This window comes from Erithacus rubecula (assembly GCF_903797595.1).
Source record: "Erithacus rubecula genome assembly, chromosome: 9".
Taxonomy (NCBI): Eukaryota; Metazoa; Chordata; class Aves; order Passeriformes; family Muscicapidae; genus Erithacus; species Erithacus rubecula.
Genome location: NC_136660.1, coordinates 27,696,306 through 27,724,271, shown reverse-complemented (window position 1 = coordinate 27,724,271; position 27,966 = coordinate 27,696,306). Strand labels below are relative to the sequence as shown.

Sequence of the window (27,966 nt, the reverse complement as noted above, 5' to 3'; positions counted from 1 at the left end):
TTATTGTATATAGTATTTTTATTGATGAATTTGCAACAGCAGCCATTTTGCACCCTGAAGGTTCTTTAAAATTCTATAAAAAATTTGGCAACAGTTACAGTGTGCAAGAAGGAAAATAAACAATCAAGAAACAGTTAGCAGTGGTTATTTTCAGTGCACATTCTAACCCCAGGAAACAAAAGAACCATTTCTCTTGTTTTGCAGTTTGTCACCTTCCCAGCAGAGACCTTCAGATTTACAAAGGAGGCGAGACAATCCCAATCCAATCTTAAAACATCTCAATCATTCAGTCTTTTTCCTTGACCCAACTTATCACTTATCCCCACTGATCTCAGCAGTTTCACCAGGATGCTCTGTCTTCAATCTTTTCCGAGCTGGCTCTCCCAGGAGCAGGGCTGTGCAGTGCTCCAGGGACTGAGCAATTTCATCAATTGTCCACTTGTCTTCCTGCAGGGCGTGCTCCTCCAGCGTGAACGGGCCCTGCTTGGTGCGGGTCAGCTCCTGCACTGTGGCACAGGTGGAGAGCTCTGCAGCAAAGGAGGAAAGAGGGATTGCACAAAGTACATGGATGAGCTTTGAAAGTGTAACCACTTCCAGCTCATTTAAAAAGTATTTTTGTATGTAGCCTTTTATATTATTCTGCTTTGTATGATAAGGAAGGTCATGAAGATTTATCACTCGTTTGTATCTTCTTAAATTTGACCCAAGGAAGTCCTTTGATTTCAATAGTTGTCCAGTGTAGTAAAGAGTTGAGAATCTGACAGAAAGCTGTCAAGAATTTTCCCAGATTTAGATCAGAATGAAAAGTGAGGAAATAATGCCACAAGAGGTAAGCAGAACATTCTGCATTCTCAAGTGACCATGAACTATTTTTCCACACGTTTTGAGGCCTTACACTTCTTGCCTTTAAGAGGTATTTTTAACATTTTTATCCTCTGCTGTCTATCAGGATAATAGCAACAAAGATATGGAAAAATAAAAAATACATACAAATGCTCTCCTATGTTAAATAAATACCAGCAGGACATAATTACCTATAAAGAAACTACAAAACATAACAACAACAAGCACTGACTTGTAAGCACATGGGTACACTAAAATATTCTCTCCCATCCATTCTGATGCAGGGAAGTTTTGCTTTCATTTTCAATTTTTGAAAAGAAGTCAACTATGGACAGACTTTATCTTGGTTTGTCCTTAAAGGACTAAACATAAGCCAGTGTGCTCAGAAGGCAGTAACAGAAACATGGACTTGCCTAAGCACAAATAACAACATTGAAATTCATAGGGTTATCCCACATTACTTGCCTTCTTGCAGATGTATCATTTAAAAAAAACAAAAATAGTTTGAAATGGATTATCTATCCTCCATCATGCAGTTTGATAGATACAAAGCACAAGACAAATATCCCTGTGGGAAAGCAAAACTATTCACAGTTCAGGCAGAGGAGAAAGAAAACACTCGAAAAATCATCACCAGTGTGGAAGTCTTTCCAGCAGATAGGGTTTATTATGTGCATGGTAATGTTCTGTGCAATCTGTTTTCAAAATGTGATGAATAATGTTTAAAACGACAGTATCTTTCTTCTTCTCATCCTTAATCTGAGTTAGCTTTAACACAAGAAAGAGGGGGAGAAAAAAGTCCCCCCCCTTGCCTTGCATTATCTTGCTCAGTGCTATTGCTTGCTCCATTTTTATCACCTGGCCCCCAAGGTCCCTGGCAATTATTTAGCCATCATTCCCCCATGCCCCTAAGGAAATTACCCAAGTATATAAAAACAAGTGATAGCACTACAATTCTGCAAAATAACACACAAGTCTAGTTACTTGAGATATACAGAATGACAAAATTTTTCCATGAACACACACTTGTTCCCTACATTGTCATGGGTTTTTTCTTCATGCCTACCTTTGCCAATGTCATTGACCAGGCTCCTGACATAAAAGCCACCACCACATTCAACATCTGGAATGTTAAAAGTGACATGGTAAATTACCAGTTCCATGTGAAATCTACTTTACATAGAAGCCATGCCCCCACATAAATGTAAAAATGTGCTAAGCAAACAACCCAGTGATAAAACATTTATAGGATGCAACATCAATTATTCATCCTGTAACATATGTGAGGGTGAAATCTCTAAGCCAGACAGGAGAGAAAGCAAATAAAATGGCAACTGTAGTAACTCACCAGAATTTAAGTACCTGCAATGGTATGTTAAGAAATGTTTCAGTCCTATTCATTTTAAGCACATCAGGTTGATTCATATTTCTAATGATGAAAGCAAGTTATTTCAAGTATAGCCTAAACTGACTATCAGTGCTTTTCAGATACTGCAGACAGGCAGCTCCATTAAAATTTTAAAATTCACCTTTAACTTTCCCTGCTCTCTCATCCCTTCCCTTCCACCTCTGCCAGTGATTAGCTACTTGTAATCCAACCATAAAGTAAAGGCTGAAGTCACAGAGCACTGAGTTCTGTCACTCATACCTGCTCATCATAAAACATCTGATCTATCACAGGACTGGGGATCAACTGGGCAGACAGATCAATGCAAGGCATCATCCTGACTTTACAGTTGCATTAAACATTTACAAGAGTCTTTTTTGGTTTATTTATTAAGATGCTTCTTAATGTACTACCCAAGTTTCTCAATGAATGACAGGAGGAAGGGTAAGATCCTGCCTCCTCAACAAGAAAGGGGTCCAACAGTGAGTGAAACTGGTGCTGGGAGAGATGCCAGCAGGTCTGGGCACCTGTGTTAAAGAATGGCAAAGTGAAATAAGCAGACCTGAGAGAGGAATGAGTTGGAGGATGCAAAAGCATGGGCAAATGCAAATAATCCCCTGACCAGTCTCTCAGAATTTTCCCTCACTGAGAGATTAGATATAATCAGCTTAACTTAAAACCAAAATACGGTGCTTTTAATACAAAGTGAAAGTCTCTGCACATGGGCTCACACCAAAATAAGTAGCTGAGTGAAATGAAACCCATTTCACTCTCTTAGTCCCATTCTGAGTGTAAATAAACATTAACAAGCTGGGAGCACTGCTCTATGTAATAATCTTTGACCTTTACCCAGTGTGAACAGTGGTGGCTGGAACTGCTGCAGAGAAAGGCTGTACACTCTCACTGGCCGAGCAGGCTTTGCTTCCACAGCTTCCCCTCTCTTCATCAGAGTTGAAAGCCTTTCTCCATCCTTCTTCAAAGCAGAATAGCTGAACAGACAGAGCATGGAAATGCATGTCATACGGTTGTAATAGAACAGGCTTCCCATTCTCCAGATCCTGGTAACATTTTACATGGGTAGCACACATTTTACTACCCTCCAAGTACTCACAAAAACCCACAAAATCCCAGCAAGTGCTGCTGAAATCTCTTGGACACAGAATCACACCATTTACCAGTAGCTACATAAGCCAGAAAACAAGAGATGTCCCTGTATTTGTCTCTTGCTGTAGGGATTTAAAACCATTTTATCACTCACTCTGCAGTTCATGAAATAAAAGGGTTACAATATTTGCAGCTGTCTCGAACATCCCATGTCTCAGAAATCAGCAGGGCATCCTCTGTTTCAGTGCTATGTTCAGCTGAGCACTGGTAGCCACTCAGGCAACTCCTGCAATTCTACATTGCACTTTCCTTGTCCCACACCAGGGTTTTTCCTGAACAGCAACTGCCACGTTCTAGGATTTTTAAGGAACTACTACAGAACCACAGAAACTGACTGCAGTGATTACATGAACTTTAGCCAAAGCTCCAGCTTTGGGCATGACAGAAAGATGACCATAGAAAAATCCCAAAAGGATCTTGCTCACAGTATTAGAGGGCAATTTGGGACAGATCACATGAAATGTGGGGCATTACTGACTTTACAGGGCTTACACAAGAACCACAGTAAGTGACACATGGCAAATGCAAAGGAAAGCAGGTTAGCATAAACCATAAAAGCCATCTGTCACAAGCCAAGTCATGCACACTGCCAGCTACTATGGCTCACCTGACCAGAAGAAATTTGCTAAGCTACAGAAGCTCAGTCATTAATCACTCATTCATACTCTAAGTTTTCAAAAAACTAATTCAAAGTCATTTAAGGAACTTCGAGAGATGTCAGTTAGATTGGAAGAGAGAAGACAAGCCCTGAAAAGCTTTTAAGTCTTTTGCTACTTTACATTTACCCAAAACACCCACAGGTCACCATTTGTGCTGGATCTTCAAATGGGCATGACCTGCACTTGCAAATATTAAACTCCTGACTGCCTGGCCTCTATCCTCTTGTCAAAATGTGTATTAATATTTCTGAGAGAACTGACTTCTGTTGGCAAGTCCTGACAGATGAACACAATGTCAAGAGTGTCTGAATATCACAAAACTTACAGTGGAGGAACTTGCATGATGTCCCCTGTGAACTTTTGCAGAACATTTTCAAGATCTCCTTTTGTTACCTGGTCTGTGGAAAGATAACAGTCAGTATGTTAGTATTGATTATTCACATGGCACTAATGGCATCAATCACATTCTGCAAGCAGATGCAAGAGTTCCCTCTCTTCTGAATTTAGATGGGATGAAAAACACCAAAGAAAAGAGATAAAAGACAGATTGTAGGCTGGTTTAGTATCACAAAAGGAGTGGAACAAACTGTTCAAGGTGATCAGGACAATCTGGATACTTTCAGAAGGGCAGAAATCTTCCTTAATGTTTTCTTTTGTAATTCTCCTCTCTTGAGGCTGCAAATTCATCATTCTTGGAAACTATATAAAAGCTACAACATTTGGAATGTTCTTATTTAAAAAAAACAAAAACCAAAACCACCAAAAGGAATAAAATGCTCATCTAACCCTGGGAACTTCTCTCTAAGAGAACCTAACTGCAGGGAAAAATACAATTTATTTTGTTGTATTACCAGAGATTAATTTTTTTTTTATTATTAGAGAACAAAACCACTGGTGTAGAAAAAGACTTTATCTGAAACGACACATCAAAATTTCCCTGTCAAACAACTAACCTGCAAATGTACTCTAGGGTATAGTTATATATTAAGAAAGGCAATTTTACTAACAAAATTCTGTAAAAGAAAGCTGGTTTAGGCAATGCATTTTCTTTTAAGAGTACACATAGACATTTTTACTGAAAGGCTATAACCTAAGTAGAAGATTGCACTGGTCTTCTGAAGCTCTATTCAACAGACATGACATTCATCCCTAATTTGTTTAGAGAGTACAAACATAAGATCTGTAATCACAATGCTCTTCAGTGCATTTCTAATGTCTAGGGTTTGACTAGCCCTGCTTCCTCATAAGTTATATTTAATTAGTGTCATCCTTGCTAAGTCAACAACATTCTGGAACATAAACCAACCACATTTATTTATGGAGCCTTTGTTGTATGTTGAAATAGACCTTTACTTGCAAACCTTAAAAGCCAGATGCACCTCATGCTGTAAGTAAAAAAGAAGAGATTTCTTTTTGCAGCAGCTTTGGGAAATGGTGCTGTGGTTCCTCACTTCTATAAAGCACACTTTGCAGCCTCAAGAGCAGATGCTGTCCCTAGGCCCAAGCAGCTGTCCCAAGATGTGTTATTCATATCTTGGTTGCAAGGCACAAAACTCTTGAGACACTGTGAGAGACTGATTTACATCAGAATACAGACTAGGAACAACAAAATCCATTGCACAGTAATTCTGCATCTTCTGAAGTTTCTTACACTGTTATTTCAATCTTATTTCTATTTAGCAACACATCACAACAGAACTTCATGGTGGAAAGCCAGCATGACCCAGCCCCTCGACAGTGATCCTGTCAGCCTTCTTGTGAACCCCAGGCTGCTTCAGGTTAAAATTCACTATTTAAGACCTAAGCACAAGTGTCCCTTGGAGCTCTCCTTCCAATCTCCATTCCATGAACTGTGTTTGTGGCCAGGGCATTTAATGAGACACCTGAGTTCACTTCAGGCTCTGATCTCGTATTCCCTTGACTGAGAGGTCACATGTGGCCTCTGAGGAAGTCACTCATGATACAGGCAACATCTGCCTCAGGAGAAAAAAAAAACCCATGTGAAGAATGATGCATTAAGCCATTAACAAACAAGAGTTGTGTTATGTGTTATCAAAGTAAATATTTACAGTGTTTAGCATTTGCTAAGATCTAGTGTGCTTTTGAGCTCTGGTAACTATTGACTAATTTTCCTGCTACAAAAGGAGGAAAATAAAATTAGCAAACTAAAAAGTGCCAATTGTGCCACAACCTCAAAAAGTCTTCACCAAAGGGTGATTCTGTCCTGTGCCTGTTAACAAATTACTCCAAAAGAGAACACAAGAATTATCTGTGACAGTGTACCAGAACTTCAGCAAATGACCTCAATTCCATCAGACCCAGCACAAATTATTTGAAAACAGAGAAGCAGAATGCTGAAAGGACTACACTTTCCAAATTATTCAGGTAGCTCTATTAAACATACATTTCAGCATAATCATCAGAGACCTGAGAAAGGCCTCATTAATTTTGTTCTCCATGTCTGGATATAGCCTGTAGGCAGGTGGGAGGAAGTGGGCTTCAGAATGTACATTCCTGTACACAGTTAAAAATATTAAAAAAGGGCTCCTAACATTAATCTGCTCAAAAAAGAAGTAATGGAATACTAAATGCAACTTGCTTCTAAAGACAGCATCTGACAGCCTGGCAGCAGTATGAAACCAGAATCTAGTTTCACATGGAAATGCAAACTCATTGTCTATTAGAAACAAAGAGCTACAAGAAGTTCAGAGGGGATTAAAAGCAAGGAGCTCTCTTCAGTACATCCTGACATTATGACTAACTGTACAGTTTGCTTCCTAAGCTGCTATCTGGGGACACTTTGAGGACTAAAATGTAACACTTTCTTAAAGTTAATACAGCTAGCAACTTTCTGTAGGCAGTTTCCTCTCATGTTCCAAAGAAGTCACTCAAGAAGAGTTTTATACATCTTGCAAACTGGTTAAGTGGCCTTTCTCTGCACTAAGACCCAATTCTGGGTGATGTTGGCACTGCAGGATTTATATTCCCTCCCTCTGCTTCTCCAAGGCTCCTTGTATATGTCAAAACAAAGTCAACTCAAACATCTAGTTTGCCTTTTCCTGCAGTACCTATTAGGGTTAGAAATTAGGGATGGTGGGCCAAAGAGTGTATCCTGCAGAACACCAAGCTGTTTTGGAGAAGCTGGAAAAGACAAGAATATAACACATGTAGGTACCATGAAGAGCAAGAAAGGAGTATACATGCTCTTTTCTTCCTGAAGAAACCATATCTGACTGATTTGCACCAACATGGAAAGCAACTGAGACCAATGTCACGAGCAATTATTTCAGCCGTCAGTTTTGGCAAAAGGAAACTGCACCCCAAACTGCACTGCCCCAGCAATGCCAATGCTGCTCTTCATGACACCACCTGATGAACTGGATCATGCAACTGATCTCAGTTTAAAATGACAAGCAACTCAAAAAAGAGGGTATTTTTGAGCCAAATTAGCTCCCCAAGCACACAGTCTAACAGAAAGGTAAACCGCCATGAGAGAGGTGGGAACTGCTGTAACAGGAGATACCAGGGAGAGAAACCTACACAAAAACAACACTCTACATTCTGTCTGCAGTAAACAATACAAAATGAAAAAAAGCAAAACTAGCATTTCAAAAAACAGGCTTTTATTTTTTTAATTAACTGACCATGGAAGTTGCATCTATCTGAAATGGTATTTCACAGCTTATATGTGAGCAAGGATCTCTTATGAGCACAGCATAAGCACAAAATTCCACTTTGAGAGGTACAGATAAATAGCAAGGAAATGAATCATCACTTCATTCAACCATCATGAAGTATTGGCAACTCTAACACCACGGGGATGCTCAGGCCTTCAGAAGCTTAGAGACTTAGAACTTGATCCTGAAACATAAATAAATGATCCAACATCTCTGAATAGCATTGCCTAGTAAATAACACTATTTAGAATTAGTGACAAGAAACTCATTATTGCCTGCCCCATGAGAAAAGGAAAACTGCAAAAGAAAGCAGATTGGGAGTGAGAAGTGAAATCCTGGCTATCTTTTTCATCATGCCATTAAAAAAAGATTATTTACTTCATGTACCTATCACCAGCACAAAGAATGTCAGACCTGTAGAGTTGCTAAGCAACTGGTTACCTATTATTTTTAAATTTCTTTTCCCCAAGGTTGTGAGAACTAATAACAAATACATTTACTGTGTTACTACATGGTTTCTAAGATGCCCAGCAATACTACAGTCAGGATGAGTTCTGCAGCCTTAAACCCTTGCACTGTGCTCTGTCAGTCAGAAAATTTCATTTATTAGAGATGCAAGCAAGACCAAGATTTGGAAGACAGCCATATGTAGAATGCAGTTCATGCCATCCTCATTAAATGTTAAGCAGTCTGTAGGTGAAGTGCTGTCCTAGAGGGAAGACCCAAATACTTTATTCCTCCATTGGCCTTAAAGGGTTTTACTAAGAGAGGACTCCTGGGACTACACTCTGAGGAGGAAAATGTTAGTGGACACAGCACGTCATTTGTCAGCTTGTCAAAGATTTACAATGACACAGTCCTGCCCAATTCCATTTCCTCCCTCCTAATCTAATGCCTGGTTTGTTTTTTTCCAGCAGAAAGGAACACTTGCATTGGACATAATTGCATGAAGCTGGTTTGAATTATATGAGCAGTGAAGTTGAAGATGAAATAATCTTAGTTTAATTTCACATTTAAACTTAATTCAGAGTCCCAAACATCTCTTCCGCTTTCCTATGACAGAGACCACTTATGCCTTCAAATTACATCAAGTATATAGATATATTTATACTTACCATAAGGTTTTTCTTCAGTTACTTTTCCTGTAGCATCTAATGTATCAGTAGCCCTGCCCAGCATTCCAATGGCAGTGTACTTCTGGGAAGGAATAACAGAGATTAAGAGTCAGGTCTTCAAGGTTGTTTCTTAGGATTTATTTTTCTTATTTCTTATTTTTTAAGGTAAAGACTGCAACTACCAATTACCTCAAATCAGAACAGGAAGAATACTGCCTAAGTGGTCAGTCCAGCAACTTGGGGTAAGCAAAAGTCAAGATGAATAGACACAATCAAACAAAAAGTAAATCCTATATTACATGTGCCTGTCATTTCCATTTTAGAAACCCAAGGAAGAAGCAATATGGAATCTTATTTTTACTATAAATACATCAATACCATAAAGAAAATAACAGGGTAGTAACATCAAAGTCTCTGTAGGGTGCCATATGTCATGGTTGAAGCAAGGCACAGAGTAGTACCTTTCACAGCCAGTTTTCCTGTTTCTTTGCACATTAAAATAAAAAAAATAAAAAAAAAAAAAAAAGAAGACACAAAGACATGTGAAAGCAAAACACCCACTGCCAGGACAAAGCATTACAATGGTTCTGCCATGAAATGCAGGGATATGCAGTAGCCTGAAGCTGCAATTTTGAACTCCTGGGATCTGGTAAGGACCTTGAGACCAGCACAGGGAGTTCAAGGTCATTGAGAACATCTCAGTTCATTTTGAGTTCTCTGAGTATTTGTTTCAGGATTCTTCAGGGCTCTTCTCTAAAAAATTCTTCTGTATATGTCTGCAGTTTGGAAGAATGAACCAACCTGACCCCAGGACAGCAGCTCTTGTCCTTACATCATTCCACCTGATGCCCTCCCTTACCAGGTTTTCACCCTAAGAACTGCCATGCTCTGAGCATACAGCACATCCTGCTGGAGCTGACAGAGGCTTCCCTCAACCAGCTGCTCCATGGCTTGTCACAATGCTGTCCACACACCCAGGCTCAGGGATACCATCAGGTATTATTACATCAACAGTTTGACCCACTGCCTATCCCATTCCAGTCCCCTCAGTTTCTCTATGGTAAGTCCAGAGGCCTTCATATAAACCCTGGGAGAGAAAAATCATAATGTTCCACTATTTCCCAGTAAGGTTCCAGTGACTCCCAGCTGAACTAATACAAATCTGAGGATGTATCTTTTAGAAGCTGGCTGACCAAACACTACTGGAACACATCCAAACAGGCATAAGCACTAACATTTTATTCTGAGATGCAATTCATCCTGCTTCATGTACTTGCAAAGTACAAACAAGCTCAAGTAATAACAGTGTAGGCATATAAATCACACCCACACCACTGGACTAGTAAGACATGCCTTGATTTTGTTCCATGTGACAACCTGCCACTTCAATGTATTTCTTCAAGTAACTGCTGCAAAATGGAAGCAGCAAAAATAGTCAGACAAAAGGCAGCAGAGTGCAGACTAACATAAAAATAACTGTATTCTTTGCTTACTGGATGTGCTGGGTTGGGCTGGGAATACAGAGAATTTTTTCATAGTAGCTGGTATGAGACTGCTTTGGATTTATTCTGAACACAGCATTGATAACATAGATGTTTCCATTACACTTATTAAACTGCCTTTATCACAACCCATGAGTTCTACCTTTTTTCTGATTCTTTCCCCATCCCACTCCTAGGAGTGAGCAAACAGTTGGCAGGCAGCTAAAACACCAGACAGGTTCAACCACAACACCACATCAGGGCTACATTTTTCCTAAATATTGCAGATGTCTGATAACTCCACAAAATTAAGTATTTTAAAATAAAATTATTCAAGTTTGCAGACTTGTGGGATGCATGAAAAAAAGAAATGAAAGAAAGAATGGATAAATGCTGCTCCACAACAAATATTTAAATAAACTTTAAGGGGTATTATCTTTCACTACAATATTAGCTGTTAGGACCATAAAACTGACTGCTTTCTGAGACATTTAATGATCTGATTCTGAACATTTAATAGCATTGCTAGAAAGACATTATTCAACATCTATCCTAGATGTTAATAAAAACATGTGAGCAGATTATCATTATCCTAAGCATGATGAATGATCTTAGCAGTTCAGTCAAATTCTAAATCTGAAAACTCACACTCTGCCTTCTGATGTTTCCAAAGCAAAATACTCATACTACTTCAGTTTAAATTACTTCCTTTCCTTTAATTCTGCTTTTAGTTATCTTGCTTTAGGCTGTAACAATAACATGTTGTATTTGACCTGCCAGCAATAGAGAGATAATTGTCTCATTTGTTAATATATAAACACAAACTGCATGAACAATACAACCCAAATCTCAGTATCTTCCCTTTAATTTCTGCCAAAAGAGCAAAAGGGTTTGCAGCTTGTAAAACAAATGACCTTAAATGCTAGTCAAAAATCCCCATTCTTTACAGAAGCCTTAAAAGAGTCACAAAACACTCAAGCCAACAATGCAATAATCCACAAAGAAGGCTATAAGGTCAGAAAATTAGGAATTGCAGTTGGTTTATGACCAGTCTCTGGAGTGCCCTTGGCTATCTACAATTATATATCATAATTCTTACTTGCCACTGGATAAGGTTTACTTCTTCCCCTTTACTAGGGTGCAGAACCTGGAGGTTGTAGAAGATAACATGAGAGCCCAGAACTATTTGTGTCAAAATTCAGCATTACCACTCTTTAGACTCTCACTCACACTGCCCTCAGAAGCACCCAATGGATTCTGAGTCATTTAATAAGTGCTCAGTGACCTTTTCTCACCTGTGTTGGCAATCATTTATTTCTTCCAATTTTATGAAATACATCTAGGGGCATTTTCCCTGTACTCTCAAATTACAAATCACTGCAGGAACACAGACAGCAACTGCTCACAACACTCTGCCTTCAGCCCACTCAACCTGAAACAAAAAAAGCAAGGTAGTAGGTGTTGCAGGCAGTGGCAAAGCCTGACAAGTGCAGACTGTGACAGAAAGCATCCCTATACTGCAGCTCCTCAGAGAACAGCCAGCCAGTCAACAGCCCCTACATCCCTGCCCTCTACTCATCTGAAGAGACCAGGAGCCAAATCACTTGGAGATTAAAAGCAGCACCTCACCTTCCCTATGGGATTGCACAACATGCAAGTGCAGCACACCAAAAACTGAGATCCAGTGCTCCCAGTCACAACCTGCACGTGCTGCAGCATTGTGCATTACTTCCAACACAGAATGGTGGGCTGCTCCCAAAGCTGAGCCTCACAACTGTACAACAAACAAATCTTGATTTCCAGAACAATCCTGCATTAGGTAATGGCTGTGCCTCTCAGTTGGTCAGAAACCCCTTTTCTTGTAAAAACGAAAACCATTATGGCAAGTGAAACAAAAGGCAGTGAAGTGACCAGAAGCCCTTGATTATAAGCAGCTCCACCACTGACAGCAGTGAGAAGACAGCCTTAAGAAGATACCTCACAGTGACAACCCACTGCACTCTATCAATGGTAATGCACAAGCTCTGTCACAAGACTGGGGGATGTGCTGGATGTAACCTCAACAAGACCAAACACACACTGAAATACTTGGGTGGTCATACATGTGCACTATACCCATGACCAGAAAGAAACACAACATAAAAATCAGCACTGGATAAAATACACGATTACAGGAATGCATATGAAACAAATAACAAACCTCTAATAAATTTTACAGGTCTTGGGAAGAGGAATTTTCTTTTAGTGTCCCAGTCAACATTCTCACAAATAATAAACCATATGTTTACCATAATATTTTTAGTAAGATTAGCTATAATTTGGCTTTTTGTTTTCATGCCCAGTTTCAGAGAAATTCTTAGACTAACACAGAAAGAGAAAAAATATCCATAAAGAGAGATAATAAAGGCAAGACTTTATCAGCATACATATTTAATGGGAAAGGGGGAAGAGGAGGAGAAGGAGGAAGAATCTCCTCCCATTTCAGGGGCTGCACAGCCAGCAGAGCTTTCAGCTGCACAACCCCACCAGGGGGGCTCCAGGAGGCTGAAGCCCCTGGGCTGACTGCCAGGCATGTCTGCCCCACTTATCAGTGCAAATGCCAGACAGACCATGCAACAGAGCTTCTCAGTTTTAACTGTTGAGACATCAAGGTTTTATCTGGAAAGAAGCCAGAGACTTGAAATCTTAAATTATAACGTGTTTCAAAAGCTTTTTCATACATGGAGAAGCAACACTTTAGAAGAGCTAGACAGAAACACAAGTAATTACGAAACAAGGTCACCAGTAGCTGTCAAGAAGATTTTAAGATGGCTCCCACTACAAGAATTTCCCAGGCAAACAAGCTCTCTGGAAGAGGCAGTTCATAAGAGTTCATCCAAGGATGACCCATTTTCTAATCACAGCAGCAACTGAACACAGAAGTTCAAAAGGAAAATAAATAAATTAAGGTTAAAATCCTCCGTGCAAGAGATTGAAAGCTGGGAAAGAGAAGTCATATTCAAGAGAAACAGAAATTCAGTTTATTTAAACTGATGTCTGTGTGTGGCTAACAAGTTTGAACATAAACAAACATAAAACAAATGCTCTAGAGAACCTGATGGAAATCAGGGGGAGCACACTGCAGGCAAGCACTGATCAGAGTTAGTGCTCCTGTGCCAAAACCATTTGCTCTGCACTTACAGATTTGTAGACTTAGGCCACTGAGACAGTGAGGAGGCCTTAAACCCTCAGTTTAGCAATGACATTCAGTTTGTGTTTAATGATTTCTAAATCACAAATAACCAGTTCTGAATTTAATATTTACAGAACTTATTTTGCTGTTTGTACAACATTAGCAGCTACCAGTGGTTTCCAGTATGCTAATCATCCACCAAAACGGAGAAGTGCATGAGGTAGACAAATAAGCTGGAAAAAACCCCAAAGGTTGCCATAGTTTCAATTATTTTCCAAAACAAAGCACTCTCACTAAGCAGATTCCAATATATTAAAAGCACAGAGCCCTAATCTCTTAAAAGCAGGTTGCACAGAGGGCAAAATAAAGACTGCAGGATGAGGGAGGAGTTTCATGTTTTACAATAGAGCAAATTCAAAATTATCTAACACCAAACATGACCTTTTGATATACATAAACATTTACAACCTCTCTACCATTTCTTTTTTTCTCCTAAAAGAAAAAGCTGACTTTGTGCTAAGCTTGCACTAAATTGCATTTACTGCTAGATGCTGTAATTGTACTGTCACTGCTGAAGAACTATCTGATCTTTACTTTGTGGGCTAACAGGATTTTCTGATCTCTTATGTCAGCTTATTTTAAAGAGTTCAAACATCATGGGATGACTAGATTTTTTTATGTGAAGGAAGTACTAGAACCCCCTCTAACAGGAACTAAACAGAAGATACTTTGCCTGTAGCTCAGAAAACTTTAAGGTCTTAGCTAAAAACTGTATCAAATTTAAATTCTGGAGTCAGAGTAGGGCAGGAAAGGGCAAACAATGTCAACAGGAACACTGCATCACCTGAGATAGCACCAGGCCACACATCATCTACAAACACAGTGCAAGCTCCCAGCATCCAAGAGGGGATGCAGGTTAATGTGCAAAGGTGGCTGTTTGAAACCCAGTTTCTTTATGCAAACCCTCCTGGCAACTGCTCTCTGTGGAAACCTCCCTCTCTCATCAAAATGTCTCAGGTTGGCTCTTAAACGTCATCCTCAGCTTTAATACCTGTTCCATCATTGTGTCCTCTAGTACCCATATCACAGATAAAACAAAATAAAGAGAGATGACCTCCAAATTCTATCTGGGAAACAGAGTTTCAAGGAAATACATAATTCTCTGTCCAGAAATAAAAGACAGTCCTTCCAGAAGGGTAAGACTTTATAGCTACACACAAAATCACAGATAAAACCAAGTGCATGAAAGGCTGTGGCTGAATTCAAAAGCATTGCTAAGGCCAAGATGCAACGAATTCTAAAAGGTGGTGTAAATTACAAGAAAGAATACTAGAGAAAACAGTGTAAAATGGCTAATCTAAATTGGTTCCCATCCTTTTTATTTCCTGTAATTTTTATGAAGAATGAGAAAAAAGCCTTGCCATGTTGCATTTTATTAATGAATCTGAGGAAGAACTGCACATGAGGCACAGCCATATGCACAAATATTGAAAGGTCAAGATGGAAGAAAGCAGCACTGACCTTGTGAACAGAAGAACAGAAAAATCACACCAGAATATGCTCTTAAAATATTCAGCACTTGGGGAGGAAAGAGCAGCACAATAGGTGCAGCCTCCTGAAGATTTTCAACAGTTTAAAAAAGAGCGTGAATATTAATAGAGCATGAAGCTGAGCTATTAATAGATTAGGCCTCTGGGGTGAGAATAAGAGAGACTTGAGCACTACACAGCACATTAAGCCAGCTTACTAATAGTATAACTGCAGTACAGGATTTATCTATATTATTCAACAGCTTCTACAACTTTGTTTTAGGGATATTGGGTAGTGCAGAAAAAACAAGATATTAAAATCAACCTCTTCTCCTATGATTTGCCAAAAAAAGCAGGTTAAAAATGTATCATATGTTTTGCAGTAACAGGTAATTAAAGATGTTGACAGTGTATAAGGCCATTTCATCTCTCCAACATTCTAGCTCTTCCCTGCACTCCCCACTGTGCAGGCTTAGCATTCTCTCAGTGCAACTTGTTTTGTACAGACACCACTTCAAGTCTTGCTAACACCTTCTACACGTTCTCAAAACACATCAAAACCAACTTCATTCACACATTTTCCCAGCCTTCTTTTTATGTAAGCATTTTCCTTTAGACAAAATAAGGAAGACAATCACATTGTCTTCAATGTGATTTCACAAATTGACACTGATCTCCAGTAAATATATAGAGGCATTTGTGAACAAGAAATTCATTGCTAATAAGGGAAAATAACACACAGGACAGAAACCAGTGCCAAGTTTGCATACACAACAATGGGTCTCTGAACCCATCTCTTCTGCTCTAGAGAGCACCTGGAGTTAGAGTACAAAGTTCCAATGCTGCAAAAACTTTCTCAGGTGCCAGTAGTGGTTAAAAAAAAATCCCACCAAACTATTACAGCAGTGCCTAGATGTAGCTGTTAAAGGCTACAGACATTAAGTAGGACAAGTTTTATTGATAGACATCTTTGCACTGTGTTGTGCAAACATATAAGGAAATATTCCTTGAATGTTTGCACAATAACAAAACAAATATCACAGAACAGAAATGTCAAGACTTCTCTGTCCTATACCTATATTACAGGAATATAATACAGTTCCCCAAAATGGTAACTAAATGGGTGAAATTAAGCAACTAGTATGTGTCAGGAAGAATTCACCTAGTCTACAAGGGCTGAAATATATCCATCTGCCCATGGGTTAACATCTCTCATAAAACAATCACCATCTCAAATCTGCCAGTCTGGTTCCTCAAGGAAAACCCATAAAACATCTTTCAAAACAAGCCTGGGAACAAAAATTCATAACTCCACTGGGTTCAAAAAAACCCATGGACTCAAAAGAGATATTGGATTTCAGGCACACTATGATGTTATCTCACATTAACCCCTCCATGTGCCACAACATATCATCTACCAGGCTCTCTCCTTCCCCTAGGAGATGACCTTACCATCTCCTTCCTCCCTCTTCTACCTGCCTAGTAAGGAAACAATAATTTCTTTGGGCTTGAACAAAGGCAAAGTAGTGACATTCTGTGTAGCTACAATCCATTTTCTTTGAATGGGCAGGTCACATTCTGCACTTTGTTTGTTCCCTCTCCCACCTCACTACAAAAGAAGCCCTGTCAGACCCTTGGTTATTTGGGATGAGATACCATGAACAACAAGGTGTGAGAAGGTAAAACAGTGGCATAAACCACACAGTGAAAAATGACAAGGTGCTGCAGATGAAAAATTTCTTAGGGGAAAAAGCTGAAGAGCAAACAAACCACTTTTACTTGGATTCCTCCAAGACAAATATAGTTGGATATACTTGTACTGCAATTTGAAAGTAAAAGCAGATGAACAGAAGCAAGGTGAGATCTGAAGAATCATCAAGCAAGCAGCAACAGACCTCCTTGCCTTGTGCTTGGGAGCTTGGCATGTCCATCGTGAACAAATCCACTCAGGAGATAGGCTATTTAATAAAATACATTAGGAAAATAGTTTTATCTTAGTGGAGTGCTCTTGGGGTATTACCTACATGACTGCTTGCCCAAACAGAATTGTTTGTATACCACATTCACAAGCATTACCTACTTTTTATTTCAGAAGTGGTCTAAAAGATACTTATTCCTCTAAGCTCTGAACAACTCTGAAATATACTTAGTTTTAAAATCCATGGCTTCTATTTCAGATCTGAGAGAGGGCTTGCATATCCAAACACCTAGTTTTCTGTGCCATAACAATTAGTCTAATAAAATTATTAATTCTGCCCTTCTAAGACAATGTTAAAAACATCAGAATCTGAAAAAGAAAACAGAATGCATCTCTATGCACTGTATGAATAAGTGGATTTGGTTTCACCAGCTCCAAAAGAAAGCACAGTGAAGGACAGAGTTCAACTGGTGATACCCTAGAGAAATTTTTAAGAGACCACCGAGATGATCCTTTGAAAGCAAAGTCAACTCAATTTTCTTGCACTTGCAACTCAAAAATTAACTGGAGCACAAACACTGAAATACACTGAAAAGAAAAAGCAACAAACCAGCAAAGTGAGGCTATTTAAAATGAAAATTAAAATTTCAAAAGAAATAGCACTTACACCATCATGGTGTGCATGTCAATGTGCAAAGACACAAGTGTTGGCAGAAGAATAGAGGTCTCAGAGATGCCGAGTTCTTATAAGCCTCCTGAAAACAGACAGATAGAGGAAATAAATCTACTGCAGATTCTACTGAGAAGGGTCCAGAGGGAGACCCATTGAATTACTGGATACCAAAAAGTCCACATGGGGCTTTGGTGTCTAACGAGCTGTAAACAAACAAAGTCACAAATAAAGGCTTCATTAGTTTTGCTTCTTATAGAACCACTGGATGTGCTTTCCAATGTGTTATTAATTCACTGAACTCACTGCCAAAAGATGGAAGCAAAGGACTTAATTGAAAAAAAAAAAAAAAAAGAATTCATGGAGAAAGCTTAAACTTTGAGAAGCTAAGGATGTGAAAATTTTATTCTTAGGACAGTAAGATAATCACAGGAGTTAAAGAAATAACCTCATTTATGGAGGCTCTCTGCCCAGTTCTGCAGGATCTGATGCCACCCCTCCAGAGAAATAATTTTGCAATACACAAGCTCTAATCCCAGAATCACAGTGCAAAAAGTAATTTACATGTCTCAGAAGTTCTGCTAGGTGATTTGAACCAATTCCTGCTCAGACAAGCCCTCTCTCACACCATACAAGTGTGACTGGCAAGATGTAAAACCTAATCACTGATCTAGCACTCATTTTTTATCCAGTGTTCATAAGAACACAAATGTTATGATATTAATATATGAAATGAAAGTTGTCATGCATCAGGTCACAGATGTATCTTCATTCTGCCCATAATCTCTTGTTCCTTTTCTAGGCTTTGAGAACACTTGGAGTTTGGATTTTAATCTACACAGAGGTGTTTTTTTTTTTTTGATAGCTTCATTCTGGAGAAGCCATAACTTTTGAGATTAAATTTTCTATTTTAACCAGTCATTGCCCAAGCTGGTGCCAGCAGTGCAAAGTTCTCAGGGAGTTTCCTTCACACTGAGCACTTGGGGAGCTATTTTGTATGTGGACAATGACAAGAAGTTGCATCTTCAGATAAAACCAATATACCCCAAGCTTTCCACACATGGAGAATCAGTGGTTGCAAGGACAGTTTGATGGATGGCAAAGTTCTTCATTCACACTAATATGACCAAAATTCTCTTAGGCTGAACTCAGGTGCCATGTCACTGAAAAATAAGCAAATTAAGCACAGGACAGAAGTCTGAAAGTTTCAGTTACCCATAAAGGCTGTATGTGTTGAGAGAACATCTCTCAATGGAAAGTATTAGATTGATGAAGAATTTCATTGCTTAGTGCTTTTTTTTTTTCTCTCTGATTGGCACAGGATCATTTCCCTGACTTCTTCTACATAAAAGCATAATCCTGTAGATGAGAAGTTTTAAACAGGACTACCACTTTGGAAACTGTGCTACCATTTTCTAAACCATTTCCCCCCCAGAAAAACACACTTCTACATGGTGTTTGAGAAGAAGAGTCATACCTAAGACAGAATTGTTCAGAAACAATTTAGCAAAATAAATATTGGTCTACTCCCATTATGTTAATTTTGTTGGTGAAGCATGAAATATTTTTCGCATTCTACTTTATTTGTTTTGTCAAGACAGTAAAAAAAAAAAAAATCTTTTAAAATCCCGAAGTGCAAAAGGTCCAAACAAAACCAAGAGCAAGTCCCAGAACAAGAAGAAAAATTTATTCTCCTACAGAACATTTATGAAATGTTTTGTATTTAAATTCTGGATCCAAGAGCATTCAGCTTCTCCCTCTCATTTGGAACATTTGAAAGAACAAAAAAGCAAACAAACAAAAACTTAGCCAGCTTGTACATATTTTTTCTTTTGGACAAATATTAATAATTCAGTAAGAAATCTGGAACACTAAGCAGGTATTGCCTTTGGCTACACCTTACTGTTTGTCTTGAGTTTATTTCTAAGGAGGTCAAACCAATTAAGAACTCTGTTTACACATCAAGAGTAACCCTCCTTGCAGAATGTGTAGGAGTTGTACACTGAGGGATAATGCTCAGAGCTGCCACACAGAGTCAGGAAAGTTACACACAATGTTTGGGAAAAAGTCAGAGCCCGTCCAAGTCCTGGCAGAGTCACCATATGGAGTTTACTGTAGTATCATACATTTTGGCCACTCCACATAGCTCTGCTGCCAGCAGTGATAGACTGAACTGTTTCTTTACAAGATGCATTTCCTAGAAGCAAACAGTAAATTCTGGCCAAAGAAGGTCAGACAGCTTCTCTAAATCTTTATAATAACAAAAGGAACAAAAGAAAAACATCACATTTCAACAAACACTTCAGCATCCAAAACAGTGGAAAAACAGTAAATAAGAGTATAACTTTCAAGCACATGGCATGGAAAGTTAAAAAGATATTCAAACCTATTTAGTCATGAATTTATCTCTTGATACATTATTAGATGCTGTTGACAGTGTGGTGAAAAAACCCAACAGGCAGACATGTGTGAGAGATCCTTCAACTTCCTTAAGCCAAATTATTGCATGCCTAATTTACTGAAGTACAAATAGAAAATAGGAAGGCAGAGACAGGAAGGTTCCAAATATATGCTGCAGATTTCATACCTGGCAGGGATGTCAGGTACCTCACACTCTCCTCCACAGGAGGAGAGCACAGGAACAGCTGCAGTGGAGGAGCTGCTGAGCTCTGGAAAGATTGATCTTTGCCTCCCTGCACCAAGTGCCCACATCCCACAGGGATTTAAGGCTGGGATGGATTTGCCTGGGGTGGCTCACCTGGCTGCCCCCACTGCACAATCTCCCCTCCCTTATCCCTCAGGAGCAGCTCTAATCCCCTTTGAGCCATCTGGGAAGGTTTGGCTGGATAAACCTGTTATTGGCTACAGGATTTCATTGTGAAGTCATCAAGGAACCTGAGCATACCCTGTTCTGCCAAAAATGCTGAAAATACTTCAACCATCACAGCTGTTTCTACTGTGAACCTCAGCTTAAGAGCTAATTCAATTACTTTACATGTTTTTAAATCAACAATTTAACATTTAGCTGTGATGACTTAATTTAGCTGAAGCAAATCTATGACTTCTTTTAACTTTAAAGTTCTTTCAAAGGAGGTATCAGGTGGTAACTGCTCAAATTTTCACTGTAAATCCAGCTGTTTACTGCATGCTTCAAAACACAGATGCCTCTGAAAGCTCTACAGCTATGTCATTTTGTCCTGGTTGTTTTCTTTTCTGGCAAATTATTTGCCTCTGAGTTGAACTGAAGATTGTCAAACACATTCTTCCTTTAAGGTATTAGTTCAGCAGCTGTAAAAGGTCTTAAGTGCTCAGACTAGAAGAGAATGATAAAAAAGGCAAAATATAATGCACTATTGACTTTTCCTGCCTTTAAGATGAAATTTGGAAGGCTTAATTGATTTCTACATCTGTCATTCTTATCTAAACTTTTCCTGTAAAAATAATGGCTAAATCCTCAGGATTTGACTTGTGAGGAAGGAATCAACACTGGGACATTATTCTTGGGAGTATTTGCACTTTGTTGTGTATGTAACACCTAGTCAGAGTGGTCACCAAAGTGAAATTCACACAGTAAAATTAATCAAAACCAGCAATGAACAAAATTTCTATCTGTCAAGGCTCTGGTCTGGATTCTCTCATGCAGCCATGGGGCTTTTTCTACCTTTGGCTTCTCACGTGTCTATTGATGTGTTTATAGACCATCTCTCCACAGCAGCAGCAATGCAATACAAAACATCCTAAAATCCAAAAAGTGCCTCTTAAGGCCTCATGGTATTTAAGAGGACAGAAAAGAAAAAAAGACCATCTGTTACTTCAAGCTAAATAACAATGAAGTTATCTACACATTAGAAAAATTACCAAAATTGAACTGTCATTCACAACTAAATCCCCAAAACATCAGTTTCAGTACCATCTTCATTAGTTTTTCTTTCCTTTTTTTTTTAGCACACTAAATAGTCTAGAAATCTTCCTGTAAAATGGTAATTTGATATAAACATTTCATAGAAAACTGAGACAAACAAAGTTTTTAAATAATCAGTCTAGACATTAAAGTCTGAGCAGCACATTTCTGACTAACTGCAAAAATGAGCTGAAGCACACACCTGAGTTAAATATGCAGCACAGCTGACAAATTTGTATGTTGGTTCAGCTCTTCACTGAGAGAGAAAAGAAAATCAGCAAACAAAACCCCCCACTAACACAATCATTTAGCATTCCTTACCTTGGTACCTGCCAACATAGTTCCCAGCATTTTTGTTCCTTTCCCAATACCAACCACTGCAAAGACAGAAGAAGAAATGCTACTTCAAAACAGCCCTGCAGTTCCCTTTTTTAACACCATTCAATGCTAAATATTATGTTAGTCAGAAAGTCAGCCTTTCATACTCTGTTAGCATATGAAAGAGAGTCAACACTTTTGAGAAAGCATCTCTGATGTTCAAGCAACATGGAACTAGTGAAAGGAAAAAAAGTCTAAAGCAAAAGATAAATAACCTTCATCCATTGTTAAAATACTTTAATTCAATTCCTACATTTATTTATCTTTTAATCACCAAAGAAATGGAGAATGCAATTAACACTGCCTCTGGTTTGATGAAGGTTATGGCTCACCAATAATGAATGAACCCTCCATTGTAACCAAATAGTCCTTTTAAAAGCTGATAGTGACCAAGAGTAAAACAGCCACGACAGCATAATGGAATTGTTTATCAGACTTGTAGGAAGAAATAAAATAATCAAAAGGTCCAATTGCCCATTACTGTGCAAGTACAGATTATTGTTATTTCAATCTTAACACCAGTATTCTAAAAAATAGCAGTCAGTCAGATTTTCATAAAAGAAGGAGATTGAAAAAGAGCTTTATTTTATATTTTACTTTAAAGCTTTTCACAAGGTGCTTGCCTTTAAAATGCTTTCCTATTGATTTTTTCTGCATACAGCAATCCAAAGAAAATTTTAGAAGCAAATTAGTTTTGTGTACAACTCATGGAATGTGTAACAGCTTATGTACTTTATTTTAATAACTAGAGGAGTTAAGGGAGCTTTCAGGAAATCAGCTTCTTGTTAATCAAGAGCAAGGCCTGAAAACATCAAATGGAAAATGCACTTGGAAAAAAATATTTTTTTTTACTTGTGTTCTAATGCTTCTCAATTTTTATGCTCTGAGACTTCATAGATTCCTCCTTGTTCTCAACTACTACTCCTCTTATTCCTGAGGGTTTTCAGTCACACATGCCCTTGTGTTTGTGCTTTTATGCACCTTCAGTTCAACCTGTTCCTGTTATTTGCCAGATAGGAAAGAGCTGCAAGAAGCTGAGAAAAGGAGATAAGCACACAGATAAGACTTTATAACCAAGCACTTTTCTTGCAACATGATGACATAACTGACACTTCAACAGCTGAGCTGAAATTTGCTGAAGAGTGTCAAGAGTTTCAATAGAATAATTTGAAAGAGACATTGAATGCTTCTGTGAACAAGATACCAATAATTTTCTCAATTAATCATCAGCTTATGGATAATGTGTGTTATTGAACAGTGACATAAACCCACTTGAGAGACTACACTGAATGTAAAAAGATTTAACTGAATTTTTATTTTTTTATACTTTTTCACATCTTCCTCTACTGTGGAAACATAATTCATTACTGCCATAAAAAATAAGCCAAATAAAATTCCCATTATACAGCAAGAAGCAGCAAGCTGGCACCACAGCCCTAGAATAACACCAAAAGAAGATATTCATGAAGATTTCACCTTGGCTTTCAGTCACATGTCATAGATCACTGACCTCTGCCTCCAAGGCCCCTCCTCATCTACATCTGCTGTCAGTAAAAGAAGAAATATAAAAGTATGTTTTCTGATAAAAAGCTCTGCTCGGTTATTGGCAGTACACCTGGCACACTAAGTAGAACTCTTTATTAATTAATTTCCAGGGCATGAAGTTGCAGACATGCAGTACATAAAACCTGGGAGAAAGCAGTATAGATCACAAAGGTTTTCAGAAAATTTAGTGCTTCTATCATGCTCCTATCCATGAGGAAGGAAAACTTTCTGTTCCACCACTCCATCCTGAAAAGCAGCAGGTATATTCTGAATAACTTGTTTCTTTTGTGTCCTTTCCTCTCTCCTCATTACCTTATTGAACATACAAGAAATCTGGGCACATTCCCTCTTCCACTCCTCTCCAGTGTTGTCTCTTCCAATCTAGCTACCATTGATTTTTCCCTGTGTGTTTTGTATGGCAGTGGAATGAAAGATCCCATGCCTTTTTTCAATCCATGCACAGCTAATTAAGGTGATGTGCTTCTTTATCTATACCAAGCACATCAAGCCCAAATACTTTTTGTCATGCCACAGAAGCAGGCTTTGGAGACTGCTGGGTATTGGAACAGCTGGAGAAGCAATTAAAAAAGCACAAGTGATTTTGTTTTTCCTATGGATCAATGCTGTTGACTTTGCAATGAGAAGCAGCATGCTCCAAGGGAACACCTGTGTAAAAGGAAAACCTGTGCTTCAGGAATGCACACTGAATTCTCTAGTGAGTGGCCACAGAGAAGAGGAAATCTGAACCAAACCAGGCAGTGCTCCATTCTAACCCAAGAATGTCACATTTTGCCATGTACACAAGGGACAATTGCTAGCTACATTTAGCAACACTTGTAGCAACCAACCTCCCCTTGAAGCTGAATTCTTCCTGAGAGAAGTCATTTATCAGAGCATTTATTTTCAGTGTATACTCAGAGTTGCACCTGCTTCTTTTCAACAACAAAAACACACTGCTGTTATTTCTCCAAGCCAAGGAGAGCTACAAGGTTATGATTTGAGCAAGCTGTAGTCTGCATGTTACTTATCAATAAAACTGCAGGTGACAAAGTATGATGTGGGAACTATCACACCCACAGCTGAGGTTTTAATACCAGGAGCTGACACATCCTGTTCTTTGACAAAACAAAAAAATTCAATACACGGATTGCTATCAAAATTAAAAGAAAAAATATCTTTGAAAACTCTTCTTTAGGAAGCAAGACAGGATAGGTACCTAAAACTTTTTCTGTGTTGATCTTCAAGAAAAGCAACAGCTGAATTGTTCTTATACATCTTTCTTTTGGTAAGTATTAGCAGCCCTAAGGCTCCCACAAAATCCCAGAATAGCATTACTTTGAGACAAAATAATTCAGCAGATTATGATGACTATAAATCCCCATCTTAAGTTAAAAAAGCCATCAATTTCTCAGGTACTTTACAATTCATTACACAAGAGTTTGTATTTTCCCACATGTAATAACCCAGAAGTTATTTCAGGATTTGGAATAGGGGAGAGAAAGCAGGAAAGAAGAACACAGCCTTCTTTTAAGAAATATGTTACATGCATGTATACATAAATGTATAATACACACACACAGATATATATATATATATGTTCTGTATATATGCAGAAACATATAGGAAATTTAACCCAGACCATTCTTCCACAGTAATTTGTCCTTCCCCCAGAACCTGCCATGTGTATCCCAAATTGTTCCTCCACCTGACCTCATGCAGGCATGAAAATGTTTCCTGAAATCACATTTTGATGACTATAATTATGTTTTTCATTACCCAGAACTCCTGTGGCTGCACTGTCCAAAGTTCCTCCATGGCCAATTTTCAAAACCCGATTTCTTTTCTTCCCGTTTGTTTGCACACCAGCTTCTGTAAATAGTAATTGAAAGGAAGCATTATAAAATAACCTCAGAATGCAGGAAAATGGCACACAGACTGCTAAAGGTAATAAAAATCAAATATTTTAACTATTAATTAGCTGAAGACCAATGATTCCTTTAGATTTACTCCCAACCTCAAACAATTTGCAAGGTATTTTCATTACACTCTGATGAAGTCTCCCATAATATTGCAAACAGATTTTTTGCAAACCTGTGAAGTTTAATTAACAAAGCATGGAAGAACCAGCAGCAGAGTTCCCAAAACATCTATTATACACAAATTTTATGCTACATAATCTGAGCTAATTCTTGATGTATTTACTGCCTTATATCGGAACATATTTATTTCCATATTCACAGTCCTATGGAAACTCTGCATGGACTGAACTTGCTCACTGCTGCTTTCAAGCTGTCAGTATCCCAACTCAGCAAATTTCCTATACAGCTGATGACTCCAGGAATTTTGCTAAGTCCAATACCTTTATTTATTAGTGTTAAATATGACAAATGATCTAACTCCCTTATCCATATCTATTATTTCCACATTGAGGGAACCTGATCCTTCCATACAAGGTGTGGGCCTACACTACAGTTCAGTGAAAGTCTGAAAATATGTTCTCACTTCATCAGCCCAGACTAGATGATCAAGTCCCCATACCCATTATAAAAAGAATGTAGGTCATAGTCACTCCCACCCTTGCAATGATCTCACTTTTTTTTTTTTTTCCTTAATATCTGACATACAGAACTTCCCTGTACTCAGAGCAGTTTCTGCAGACTCTGTCCAGGACTTTCAGAACCTTTTCAAACACTATGGTTTCCACTCCTTTGGTGTGTTTTTTAAATGGCAATAGGCAGCAGGACTGCAGCAGAACATCCTGCCCGGGCTGTGCAGCAGAGGTGCTGCTGACATCCATTCTGGCAGAGGGACACACGCTGTCCCTGGGCCCACAGCTCCCCCAGCAGCCTGGCACCCCTGCCTGCCCCGCAGAGCTGGGTTTGCCCCCAGGACTGGGGCAAATCTCATCCCATCCAAACTCAGGGCTCACGTCTTCTGTACCTTGGGTGGCAACAGGTGCCCGCCACAAGCAGCCTGTGGTGAACACATCGTGCAGTGTGAGCAACACTGAGCCTGCCTGGGACACTCTTTCCTTAAAGGCCTCCAAGGACACAACTCCACACCTCCCTGAGCCACCCATCCTCATCGCGCTTTCTGTGAATAAATCCCTCCTGATGTCCAACCTGAACCTCGCCTGGCGCAGCGAGCCAGGATGGACCCAGCAATGGCTCCATTCTCGGGCCCATGCCTTGGTTATGAACTACGACCAAAACAAACAAAAAACCACAAAGAGAAACTAAACGCCGCCGAATGCTCCGGTTTCGGAGCGCTGAGCAAGACGGTCGAGTGTTTTGTCGGGAGGTGCAGCTCCCGCAGCCCAAGGACCGCACACAGCTGACCCCATCCCACAGCCGCCCGGGCAGGGCGCGCCCGCCCCGCTCTGCGGATGAGGCGGCCCGGCCGCCGCCGCTCACCTGCCAGCAGCCTCTCCTTGAGCAGGTTGAGCACGGCGGCCGAGGTGGGTCCCTTGGGCTTGCGGACGGCGAAGAGCCCGCTCAGCGAGAAGAGCTTGTCGGCAGCGCGGCCCAGCGCGGCGCCGCCCGCCTCCCCCGCCATGCTGCCGGCAGCGCGCCCGGCGGGGCCGCCGGGAACTGCAGCGCGGGACGAGCCGTGAGGGAGGAGCCGTGAGGGAGCCTGAAGGCCGCTTGCGGAATCGCCGGTGTGGACACCGACGGGTGTTTAAAGTGAAAGCGAAACAAAAGTCGTCACTAAAATCAACCAATCTAAACCGAAAACTAACCCTAAAATTATCAGGAGGCGGCCCCACCATTCACAGAGCGATTCGCAGGCATCTCTGGGGAGTTCGCTGAGCAGTGGTGCCGTACCTTCAATGCCCCAAATGGAAAGAATTGTCTTTTGACAGGACAAGAGGACATAGCTTCAAGCTGCTCCAGGGGAGGTTTAGTTTGGGTATTAGTGTTGTAAATGAGAAACAAAAGTCTCGATATTCAGCAAAATTTATATAGCTTTATTTTATATAGACAGAGCAAGTAGCGCGCTGGGGATACATGGGGGCCACTGCCCACTCCATGTTCCACCGAACTTTGGTTTTCAGCTCCCTTTTATAGCATGATTTCCTTGTAGTCATCACTAATTGTCATTTTTTTATTGTCATAATTCTGCCAGGTAAGCAGTGGTGGTCGGTGGGATCACTGGACAACGTGAAGTCTCTAGACAATTTTTCAAGTCCCGTGGATAACCATCCAATCTTGGTAGATAAGAAGTCAGGCAGTCTGGTCTCAGGCTGCCATTGATTACACAAAGGGAGAAAATCTGATTTTGCAGAATCTACTGGGCTGTGTGAAAGCCTTGTTTTGCAAACTGTTAGTAAAACAGAATGATTTAACCATACATTTTCTTTTCTTTAGTGTCATGCTTCGTTTCAGACCTAAGTATTGTGGTTTCTACAAACCCCAATACTTCTTTGATTAACAGGAATCTTTTATCAATTATCACAAAAGTTATCTGGGGACAGCCCCACCATTCACAGAGTGATTTGCAGGCATCACTGGGGAAGTTTGCTGAGCA

At 39.5% G+C, this 27,966-nt stretch overlaps 1 protein-coding gene across 3 annotated transcripts; it reads right to left on the bottom strand.

Annotated features, from left to right (window-relative positions):
- TRUB1 (TruB pseudouridine synthase family member 1) lies at nucleotides 1–27,066 on the bottom strand. Of its 3 annotated transcripts, none has more exons than XM_079312962.1 (8): nucleotides 26,853–27,066; nucleotides 25,216–25,308; nucleotides 21,838–21,893; nucleotides 8,846–8,924; nucleotides 4,379–4,451; nucleotides 3,074–3,219; nucleotides 1,910–1,966; nucleotides 1–527 (listed from the first exon to the last, which is right to left on the bottom strand). In XM_079312962.1, exons 1-8 carry the CDS (start codon nucleotides 26,992–26,994, stop codon nucleotides 313–315), a joined length of 861 nt encoding a protein of 286 aa, XP_079169088.1. In that variant the 5' UTR covers nucleotides 26,995–27,066; the 3' UTR covers nucleotides 1–312. The 3 variants fall into 3 exon arrangements, with proteins under 3 accessions (XP_079169088.1, XP_079169087.1, XP_079169089.1); XM_079312961.1 differs by having other exon boundaries at nucleotides 8,846–8,927; nucleotides 26,853–27,054; XM_079312963.1 differs by having other exon boundaries at nucleotides 3,080–3,219; nucleotides 8,846–8,927; nucleotides 26,853–27,049.
- Nucleotides 27,067–27,966: the final 900 nt, after the last annotated feature.

Excerpts from the sequence above, each read along its gene's own strand:
- TRUB1 (XM_079312961.1), bottom strand. The coding sequence starts at position 26,994 with ATGGCGGGGGAGGCGGGCGGCGCCGCGCTGGGCCGCGCTGCCGACAAG. Across the intron at positions 21,894-25,215 it reads TGCAGCCACAGGAGTTCTGG|TGGTTGGTATTGGGAAAGGA; the intron begins GTAATGAAAAAC and ends CTGTCTTTGCAG. Across the intron at positions 1,967-3,073 it reads ACTGTTCACACTGGGTAAAG|ATGTTGAATGTGGTGGTGGC; the intron begins GTCAAAGATTAT and ends TTAACATTCCAG.